Source organism: Antedon mediterranea, chromosome 3 (assembly GCF_964355755.1).
Source record: "Antedon mediterranea chromosome 3, ecAntMedi1.1, whole genome shotgun sequence".
NCBI classification, from domain to species: Eukaryota; Metazoa; Echinodermata; class Crinoidea; order Comatulida; family Antedonidae; genus Antedon; species Antedon mediterranea.
In genome coordinates this window covers 24682858-24695079 of record NC_092672.1, presented here as the reverse complement: position 1 = coordinate 24695079, position 12222 = coordinate 24682858, and the positions used below count along the sequence as shown (strand labels likewise).

The 12222-nt window shown below is 35.1% G+C and overlaps 1 protein-coding gene across 1 annotated transcript; it reads right to left on the bottom strand.

The window, feature by feature from the left end:
• Positions 1–2544: 2544 nt before the first annotated feature.
• On the bottom strand, positions 2545–5397 carry LOC140044198 (uncharacterized). The gene has a single exon (XM_072088675.1). It carries the CDS (start codon positions 5395–5397, stop codon positions 2545–2547), a length of 2853 nt encoding a protein of 950 aa, XP_071944776.1.
• Positions 5398–12222: the final 6825 nt, after the last annotated feature.

Genomic DNA, 12222 nt, shown 5'->3' with positions numbered 1-12222 from the left:
TAATTTTAGCCCACTTTACGATGTTGTACATACTTTACAAATGCACAGTAGTGTCAATAATAGGCCTAATAATGTTCTAATCAGGGAGTTTACAACTCATATCAAAATCTAATACTCTTATTTATGGACGTGCAATAAACAATCAGCATCGGTAGAAACGTCACGAAAATGAACATTTGCAACAAGATAAGATATAGAAAGCCCCTTTGTAAGCAATATAATATTATTATGTAACTTTAAAAAAAAATTGTTTGCTTGATTTTGTATAATTTATATTGTTTTGTTAAATTTATTCTTATTATAGGCCTGTAAATAATGGGTATCTTACTGCGGTAGTACTATCTCATGCTCGATTAAAGTATGCCTGGGCCCATAGGCCAAGGCCTAGCCTAGGGCCTAGGTAGGTCTAATAATAATAGGAATCCCGAAATGATTTGCCTTTTTTTAATTTTGAAAACTATTTAAGGCTAGGCCTAAAGGGCCAGGATAATTCATTCATATTTTGATTCATACAATAATACATAGGCATACTAGCCTAGGCTCCTTATAGGCTAGTTTGATTAGATTTTGGTCAAATCAATTCCTATTAGTACAGTATTAATTAAGTATTATTACTAATACTAGGGCCTAGCCTATCTACTAAAAATAATATGTTGGTGTGCTGCACTGACACTGATGCTGAGTTGCACTGACACTGATGTTGAGTAGCTACAGGTACAATAACATCATTCAACATTTCGCGCGAAAAATGATAAAACCCGCTCTAAAAAGAAACACCAATCAGAGATGTTGTTTCAAATACGTCATAAATCTGACCGACGTAAGAAAAAAATTTCAACTTTCGTAACAACACTAAAATCGACGTAAGCATACGACGTGTGTTTCACAGCTAAAATTTCAACTTTCGGGAGCAGCATAACTACAGATGTTTTTCTGCGGCCCGACACGATCTTGACTAACGTCAACGACGTCAATTTTTTCTCAACTTTCGTAAGAGACGTAAGGAACGTATGAAACGCAAGAATCGTTACAAAATTCGACTTCTTACGTCGACAGGAAACCAGCCTTTACGTCGACAGGAAACCAGCCTTAAGAGACGTAAGAAACGTGACGCAAGGGCGGTCATTCAAGCGTAAGATCAAAAATCCCGGTTTCCTGTAAAATCGGAAGAAAACGTCGTAACGCAACAATTGTTAGGTCATCGGTTTCCTGTAAAATCGTTTGTCGTTACCATTTTTCTTACGTTGCGTCAATTTTGTAAATTTTCGATCGTAATCGGTTTCCTGTAAAATCCGCATTTCTTACGACAAATCGACGTAGTCGCAACAAAAGTGATGTTCTTACGTCGACAGGAAACCAGCCTTTAGCTGCAACACGAAATAACGGTTATTTGATTGACAGTTGTGACCCCGGGTCAGATACCGTCGCATACGATGTGTTTTTTCCTCGTGGTTTTGACAGTCGAACGAAGAAGTGAACATGTATGTGGATGAATGAAATCACAAGATATGTTATTCAGTTGTGGGGGGAGAGAAAGTACGGGGAAGGATGGCAGGCAATAGAAAAGAATCACAGATAATAAATAAGAGCATTTTTGCGAAAGTAAAAGAGAAATTTGGGGTGGAGTTCCGGGGACTACCCAAGAAGCAATTTGAGTCGTTAGTACACGCTCGCGAAGGGTATGGATGGTCCTATATAAACACCAAAACTGAAACAAAAGGGACTCAGAATGTTGCAAATACCTACCAAACGAGAGTAGATAATGGTTAATTCATTATGAAAACCAAAATTTTATAGCAAAAATCATCCGAATTTATGTTATAAACGATGAATTTAGCAACAAAAACTTAATCCAAACGAGCGTATTTTTATGGCACGCCCTTAGTGCCTTTAATAGGAGAACAATGAACAATCTTACTTTGATCGTTTTACATATATTTTTTTTAGAAAAACATCACATCGACCGAAAACAAAGGTTATCAGAGCCTTTGATAATATATTAAATATGATTTTATTAAGCATAGAAATATGTTATTATTTATGTTAGTACATAAATATACGAAACAATGTTTAATACTCATTATTCTATTAAAGGCACTATGTGCGTGCGATATTCTATGACTTGGATACTCTCGTTTGATTTAAGTTTTTGTGGCTAAACTCGTCGTTTTTAACATAAATTCGGACGATTTTTGCTATAAAAGTTGGGGTTTCATAATTAATTAACAATTATCTACTCTCGTTTGGTAGGTATTGCAACATTCTGAGTCTCGTTTTTGTTTCCGTTTGGTTTTTTGTAGGACCGCGCTCGCGAAAGACAACAGTCGTTCACGTGGGAAGGGCCGTGTGTCATTATTGCCTTTGTTGAGGAATTAGGCTAGATAAAAATTATCCTAGGCGATCGGGCGCTGCACGACCCTCCCCATGTTATTGAAGGCGCCATGAGAATTAATTTTATTAACGATGGTAAGTAGGCTTTACAAAAACAAAACTTGTAGACCTGGAGACATTTTATTTACCTTGATTTACCTTGATCTTGGACATCTAAAGCAATGCTTGTGTGTCCCTCCGGTATATTCTATTACATGTTCTATCATACGGGGAAAACTTTAGTGGGTGGTGATTCCAAAATTTTTCTAGTCGGTTTTTAAATTGATTAACATTTGCAGCTTCTATTACATCCTGAGGCAAGTTGTTCCATGTGTCGATAATAGAGTTTGTAAAAAATTTCTGCCGTATCCTTAAGTGAGTACGAGGTTTGCTAATTTTCAAAAAGTGTCGTCTGGTTCTAGATTCAGTGGTTAACTTAAAAAAATCCTCATTGTTACATTTAGTGAAACCGTAGAACATTTTGAATACTTGAATCATTGCGGATCTCAATATTCTGTATTCTAGAGTAGGAAGGTGCATTTTGGAAAGTCGTTGACTGTATTCATACTGACGTAAATCTGCTATCATTCTAGATGCACGCTGTTGAACCTTTTCCAACTTATCAGATTCTTTCAAAAAAACATGTTGCCAAACAGTACTGCAATATTCCATGGATGGTCTTACAATCGATTTATACAGAAGAGATAAGGAGTGGCAGGATAAATAATCAAAAGACCTATATATGATGCCCAGCTTTTTATTTGCTTTCATAGCAACTTGAGCCACATGGGATTCGAAAGTTAATTTATCGTCAATTACGACCCCGAGATCTGTCATTTTGGAGACCCATTGTAGTAGTTTCTTGTTTTCTGCATGGCCCATCTTGTATTGAAATTTATTGTTCTTTCTACCAAAATGCATGACACTACATTTATCTAAGTTAAACGGTAGTTGCCATTTTATAGACCATTTAAACAGCTTGTCAATGTCATCTTGTAACTTTTTGGCATCATCTAAATTATTTATTTTTCTAAAAATCTTGGTGTCATCTGCAAAAATTGTTATCTCGGAATCTATTTGATCAGGAAGGTCGTTGATATACAAGTTGAAGAGCAGTGGTCCTAGAACACTTCCTTGAGGTATTCCACTTGTTACTCTTTTGCTGTTTGACCTAACACCATTTACAACAACTACCTGTGATCTATTAGTAAGAAACGCCTCTATCCACTGCACTAAGTTTCCTCCTATACCATATGCTTTCAGCTTGTTGATTAATCTTTTATGTGGAACGCTATCAAAAGCTTTCTTGAAATCCAAGAAAACGCAATCGAAACTTGAGCCTTCATCTAACCATTTGGTCCACTGATTTAGCGCTTCTAGTAGTGCTGTATTACATGACCTACCCGGCCGAAAACCATGTTGACTTTTGGTGAACAAATTGTTGCTTTCCATATAATCCATTATATTATTCCTAATGACTGTTTCCATAGTTTTACATACTAGTGAAGTCAGGCTCACTGGTCTATAATTCAAGGGTGTAGACTTATTACCTTTTTTGAATATAGGTATAACGTCTGCGAGGCCCCAAGATAGGGGGATAGCTCCTTGCTTCATCAATTTAGTGAATAAATGCTTAAAGAGATCAGCCAATTGTAAACTTGTTTCCTTTAAGACTCGAGAGTTTATTTTGTCTGGACCAGGAGACTTACAAATATCTAACTTATTGAGGTATTCCTCGATACCTTCCTTAGAAAAATGTACTATGTTTAGTACAATATCATCTACTCGTGGACTAAGTATAGGTATATCTTCAGTATTTTCAATTGTGAAAACAGATGCAAAAGAATCGTTTAGTAGATTAGCTTTATCAGTATCTTCTGTTACACTTTTGCCATTATTATCAGTTAGAGTTGGAATTCCAGATTTCTTTTTTGTTTTCCCTTTAACATACTTCCAAAAGTTTTTTGGATTGGTTTTGACATCTCTAGCTAGTTTTAGCTCAAACTCTGCTTTTGTTTTCTTAATTAGATCTGTGGTTCTATTTCTTTGGATGGTAAACTCGGACCATGATTGTTTATTCTTTTTCTTTTGGAACCTGTTCCATTTGTTATGTTTTTTCTTAATTTCGTTTTTCAGTTCGTTGTTCATCCATTCTTTTTTTGTATTTACATTTTTTCTTCGTAATGGGACATATATTGAAACACACTCATTAATTTTATTTTCAATTGCTTTACTCATTTCAATTCCACTATTTATTTCATAAAAATGTTTAACGTCTGATATTTTCAAAGCTTGCCTCATATTATCATACTCTCCTCTATAATAGTTTCGAGCCTCCGTATGTTCCCTTCTTTCCTGTCCCTCAACTTCCACTTTAAAGGTAACAATTGCGTGGTCACTTTTTCCTAAAGGCGGTTTAATATTTATATCTTCTACCTCATCTACATTTTTGGAAAAAATTAAATCTAGTAGACTTGGTTCTTGGCCCGATCTAAATCGAGTGGGTACTGTAATGTGCTGGTACCAGAATAGATCTTTAATAATATCAAGAAAACGTTGACTTTCAATCTTTTCGCCTTGATAAATTTTCTCATCTGGCCAACAAATGTTACCAAAATTAAAGTCACCGGCCACAATTAAGTAATCACATTTGATCATATTCACTCTGCCAAATAGCTCTCTAATTTTAAAATTATTTTCCATGGTGCTGTTGGGGCTTCTGTACATGCATCCTATTACCATTCTTTGACTGCCAACGTAAACTTCAACCCACAGTGATTCTTCAAAATCGCTCTCAAAGTCAACAACGGAAACTGATAAATGACTTTTAACGTAGATTCCAATACCTTTTTTTTTCTCAGAATAATAAAAATTATACTCTTCAATTTCCAATTCATTTTTTTGTACTTGGTACAAAGAGTGTTTGGGCAATATTTCAGTTAGCAAAATTATATCTGGATCAGAGTCTTTTATTCTTAACTTAAATTCATCTCTCTTGTTTAGAATTGAGTCGCAGTTAGTATACATGAACGTAATGTTACTAATTCTTGTGGTATTTGAAACATTAAAACTTAAATTTTTCTGTTGTTTTAAATTTCTTCTACTCGGCTCTGTCAGTGGTCCGAAAACTACGATGAACTATTTTATAGTTTCTAATTACGAGGTTTTCTTCTCCACTATCTAATCTCTCTTTAAGTTCCATTTTAAGTGCCTTATACTTCTCTCTCTCAGTTTTTGTTCGATCCTTGGATATTTGTACAGATTCTGGCTTTATATTTCTCAGTTTTTTTAAGACTTCATAACATGTACTGACTTGGCCCATCTCTACTTTCAATGGTCTGCATTTTTCTGAATCTCTTTTCCCAAGTCTGTAGACTGCTTTAACTTCATACTTTTGTACATCTAGTTTGCGACACAATATCTCATTCAACTGATCTGTGTCATCTTGTTTTCTTGTTTCTGGGTTTTTACTTTGGGATTCCTCAATTCCATAAAAAATAAGATTATTCTTCCTTCTTTCTCTCTCCTCGTATTCATTTAATTTTTCGGACACTATTTCTTCTACAACAGGTAAATTTCTCGGTCCATCATGTATTTCTTTTCTTATATCATTCAATCTTTCCTCAACATGCGACTGACTGACTTTAAAATCTTCTCTACACTCTTTCATTTCTTGTTTTAGACCTATCATGTCGGACTCAAGCTTAGTTTGTTTGGATTGTAAATTACTCATCATTTTTAACATATTAGCAGCAGTGTCATTACATGTTCTACAGTACCATTATTATGTTAACATGTTTAAGATGGCGATATCACACACGCATGTACTGACGTCGATGTAAACAAACAGCCACCTTACCACTTCCGTCTGAGTGTATTGCATTTTGGGTAATGATGACGTTTTGCTCGACGACCACCCATAGATTTAACCGGTTATTTCGGAGCACAAGTTGAGCAGAAACGCGGTCTTGTTATTGTTATCTATTTTTAATCTATTTTAAAATAACCGGTTAAATTGCGTTATGCAGCAGAAACAGACCCAATAATACATTGTCACAAAATGAGTCAACATTTTTGATTTGGACTCATTTAAAGAAACTCAATGTGTGTTTTGTATGGGTTTTTTTATATTAGGGTTGAGGGATGGGAAAGCGGATAGGTACAAAGAGGAACCATTTTTAAATATATTCTTTATCCACTCAGTAACGAAATATTTTTTTTGTGTTTTATAGGCCTATAAATAATATACCTCTAATTTAAATACAGTAAAACATTTGCGATTTAATACTTTGTTAAAACTGTCACTGTCATAATCGATTGAAATATTAAAGTACATGTCACGATACACCACTACGACGTTTATTTAATACACAGTATTTTCCAGCGAGAAAAAAATGGAGATTTCAAATGTACGTACTGCAGGACTATAATACATTGTCGTTTACAGAAACGAATAAATATACACGATGATTTATGTAGTCAGCTAAAATTAGCACCCTGGGAATTACTTCCGAGAGAGAAACAAAATGAGTCAAATTTTTTTATTTGGACTCATTTAAACAAACCCAATTTGTGTTTTGTATGTAACATTAAGGGTTGAGGGATGGGGGAAGAAGATAGGTACAAAGAGGAAACATTTTAAAATATATTCTTATCCACTCAGTAACGAAATATTGTTTTTAATGTTTTAGAGGCCTAGCCTATAAATAATATACCACTAAATACAGTAAAACATTTACGATTTAATACTTTGTTAAAACTCTCACTGTCATAGTCGATTGAAATAGTAAAGTACATGTAACGATACACCACTACGTACGTTTATATATTTTTAAATTATTAATTAATACAAACGTTGAGAAGCAACTGTCAGTAATAACGTTTATTTATTTGTATATTATATGTTTATAATCTAACAGTAGGGCCTACCCACACTCACAGTAATAAAGTTTATTTGTATATAATTATGTTTATATTATATCTAACAGTACCAACACTCACACAGTAAGAAATTTGCGATTCAAATTGCGATCAAAGGTGGTTAATACCTTAACAGTATTGTAGCATTGCAATACTATTTATGTTTATTCTCCAAGGGGGCCCATAAATCAGTGGTGGCGCCAGCGGGAGGGCCGGGGGGCCAGAGCCCCCCCGTCGGGGAAAGCTGGCCCCCCCGTCGGGGAGTATTGGCCATATTTGTCGGGGAGAAAAATATGATCATTTCTTTTCTGGTAAAAAATAAAACAATATTAAGTGTACTACTATATATTTTAAGTAATTGCGGCATTCCATTTTTGACGTACGTACGATATACTGACAGCGAAGTAAACAGTATGTGGTACGCATTTGTCTGGCGGTGTCTGTTTGTACGAATCTTTCACTCACTGCGGTATACGCGTCGACATATCTTGGCTGTATCATATTACATCCAGGGACCAAAATATGTATTTTTCAGATTCCAGGCGAAAATCGAAAATTCATTTGCAACTACGCATCGACGTACGTTCATACAGGGATAAAGGTACGAGTTATGTTCTCACGGTTGAGTTTACGAATTGTTTCAATTTACCAATAACCCTTGCGTATATGTTCGCTGTCGATTAAAGGGGTTTGGGTGGGGGTTCGATTGGGAAAAGGAAGCGGTTGGCCCGAACCATAAAACAGAGTCTGGTCACGTTTCTTTTCGCGCATAAATCTTGATCTAGGGTAGGTGGGTGAATAGGGTGGCTTACTTCTAAAGGGAAAAAAAAGATGCAACAAACCCGTGACCGTCGCTAGACGCGGATTCGGCGCACTTGACTCTTTTAATTAAGAAGAGTAGGCTAGAGCTATAGTTGTGTAAATAGGCCTACATAGTGAAAGAACTATTTATGAATTCAAGAGTTTAAAAAGAAAACGCAATTTAAAATCTTCGGAAAATACCCACAACTGAGTTATTTTCAAAACACATGCACTCCCACTACCAGCATCACGTTGTCTTAGCTCGCTCCTCGTGTGAATGCTGACGTCATCACTCTCCAAAAATACACCATTTTCCGCCCTGGTCCGTCTGCAAGCGTTAGCGTGGACCTGTATATTTACACCCCTGTACAGAGTAGAGTGTAATATCGTGAACTTTTTTCTCGCGTATGAAGGTTTTTTATATAATGGTATGCAGTATAAACGATAAAAAAAAACGATAAACATGATGTTCTTTTATTATTATTTCATAGGCATAACATAAACATGAAATGTCTTGTTCTATGTACACGGCCGAAAAAACGGCATTTTATTGATTTGTGTTATAGACACGGCGATTACGGCAATCATCATTGTATACGGTACTAAATTACATTGAGTTATTCACCCGGCTATAGGGTATATATCTGAGGTTAACAGACCACCAAAGCACAATCGTACACTAAACACATGCACTATCGAGGCATTTTTGGATCAAAGTTTATTATTAGTTCGTCGAAAAAGATCCGTATTAATTAGAGTATTTAGGAAAGATTTATTTAAATTTACATTATTATGTGACATTGTTATTAAATGTAAATGGAAACAGTTGCTCTAGCCCATTAAACAGTGTGTAAGCATCTATTTTTTCAAAATTTTCTGAGGCTCGGGAGGGGGAATACCCCCTCCCAAACCCACCCCCGCTTTCGCGCGTACGGCCCCCCGTGGGGGAATTCGGCCCCCCTGTCGGGGAATTCGGCCCCCTGTCGGGGAATTCGGCCCCCCCCCCCGTCGGGGAAATCCTGGCGCCACCACTGCCATAAATCTAAATCTATACCTCTATGGTTAAACCAAATAATTTGGAATGTTCCATTCATCACAAATCAATACATTTGTAAAAACGTATATTACATGTATCAAAATAACATTTTTTAAAGAAAATCGGCCTGTCTTCAACATTATGATGCTGTACTCGAACTGTTCAACCGGTTTTCAGCCATTAAAAACAATTATCGTAGGAGGAGATAGGAAAATGCGAAGCGTCCTCGTATTATTGTGTGCGGGTATTTTTCAAATTGACATCCATTAGACAGTGTATACCACGATCGGAAAACACCCCTATTTGGGGCAAATCGTTGAACCTAAATTCGTTTTAATCGTCAATAGCTAATTATCGAACTCAATTTAATTAGTAAACAGGGTTACATCAGGTGGTTAAAATTAGTACCGAAAGTACGAACCAACTTTATATACCATCGAGTAAACATTCTAGAAATAACGCGTGATTTACCGATTTTTGCCCTTACGTAAATTTATATTTTGATAAATATACTATTGAAAAATTGAATGAAGTGTTCCGGTGTGCTCTGAATGAATAAATTATCAAGCAACAATGAACTGTGGAACAAACGACACAGCGTTAGGCTCGTTATCTAACGCCACGGCCGTGGCGTAGTAAGTGCTTAGTTCACACGCAAGGCGTATGCTACGCAATGCGTACGCCATGGCTTACGCATATACGTGTATAAATAGGCTCTAACCTACGGTAATACGGAATCTCAGCGAGTTAAAGACCAACATTCCAAAGTTGTATGGCCTACATTTATGACAAATGTGCTTGTAGATTAATGCTTACGGTTTCCGTCACAAGGTTTTGTCTAATGTCAGTAATATTTAAATGTTGTCTTGTTATCTGTTGATTTTTGCTTGTATATTATATGTTATATTTTACGACTTTCAGCCCTGTTAATGGTGACGTTTGGTCACTGTAGGGTGATGATGAAATAAAATAAAATAAAATAAAAAATTATGAATGATTACTGTAGCTTAAAATCTCATTTTGTCTGTGATTATAATTAACAAAAATTAGAATTATTATATCAAATCCAATATTAAATTCTTCTAATCAAAGTAAAAGTTTACCCATCAGTTGTCTGCGTCTTTGTATGTGCGTGTGTCAAATTATATACAAATAATTAAAATCATATTGTAAATATATATTTTTTTTTTATATTTTTTCCAATATACATCACAAATACATTATTTTCATTAATACCAAATATATAGAAAAAAATATAAAACCTGGTTAAACATTGTATTATTTAAAGCTGTTTCAAAATATACTATAAGAAATAATGAAGTGATCCGGGATTGCTCTCTATGAATAATAATATAGCAACAATGAACTGTGTATAACAAACGACTTATTAAAGATGTAGGTAACCTGTACGGATTATGGATGGAATAACGCTATCTTCTTTGTGAAGCAAATGATACATATTGCAGATTGCGTTTTACCAAGACAACACATGCATCCTGTTTAAATTCAATTACAGACATCAATTACAATCCTACGCCCTGCCCTTCTTGTGATTTTCCAAATATAGGCCTAGTAGTTTCTCGACAAAAGAAACAACACTAACAATTAGGCCTACAGGCCGATACATACAACATTTTAAGAATTTAAAAAGTAAATTTTCCGAAACAAATTAGAGAAGCTCCTTAAATGTAAATTATGTCTACGCCAACCAAGCTTAATCAAGTTCGCAAGTAATTAATTTGCATATGTTAACATTGTTCCTAGTTTGCATCTTGTAGTAAAATATGACAACTTGAATCAGGTTCACGTTCAGGTTCTAATTTTAGTTCATTTTAAGACAATATCATACACTAGTTTGTAAAGAAGAAGAACTGTACAGTTGTTTTGATTTAACCGTGATCTCCATTGTATTTTAAATTACAGTTGAGTTTTATCCCTTTGTTTTGTTTCAAGCTGTACCGTTTATCTATTTATTTATTGGTCTGCATTGTACAGGCCACATACAGCAAACATGGGACATCAAAGAACTGCCCTAGTAGTTCTATTAATATCTGTAATTTGTAAATAGACGTTTTGAAGTGAATGCGGAATACTCATCAAGTCAACCGATACCGTGGAGTCAACACAAAGTAATAACACGCTTCCCAAGACTTGTCAGCCTATACATAGATTCTTTACTCGTTTGTCACTCCGAAGTTTAAAATAAACCATACTAGCATATACTGATCTTGCATTTTGTTCGCTTTTGATTCTCGCACTGAGTGGTGATATAGCATATATAACCCCGGCCCACTAAGGATCCATTCGGTTCTTGTACTAAGTGTGTCAGATCGAATCAACGTGGTATTCAATGCGACGATTGCAACTATTGATTCCATCTGAATTGTACCAACTTTTTAGAGGATGAGTTTTACGCTCTCGCGAAATCAGTCCATCACTTAATGCTCATACAATCAAATTACATTTTATTGGACGGCCATATAGTTAGCAGGCATACAAAAGTAATTAAATCTAGGACATTTCGTTTAAAGATGTATTGTCCCCCATGAAAAATAATGTTTTACTTTTTTGTTGTTGAATATGCAATTTAATGTCACATGATAGTTATCCACTTTTCGATAAATTTGATCTAAAAAAAGTATTTAAGCAAAAATGATCAAATTGACTGCCAGCCAATGGATTTTTGGTTGAATTTAACCATTTACTGTATTATGTTATTTTTTAAGTGAAATTATTATTTTTTTCTACGGCCAGAAGTGAGTAACTTAATTAAAACTACAAAATAATCTATTCAAAGTCTGATTTAATTAATCTTTATTTTTCATGTTATTGGGGGACAATACATCTTTAAGTACTAGCAAGACAAAGTTTGCATTTGTTTCCTAAAATAGCATTTACACAATCATAGGCCATCTGTACAGGCCTACTGTAATTTTCAACTCACTATCACTTCTAAATACACTTTGCTAACAAATAGTATATCAACACTTAAATAAACGGAGAGTGTTTGAATGTCTGATAACTGTTATCACTTACGTTCCAAAATAGTGGTGGCGTACTTGCCACTTTGTTGTGTGACATGACAAGTTCAGTTT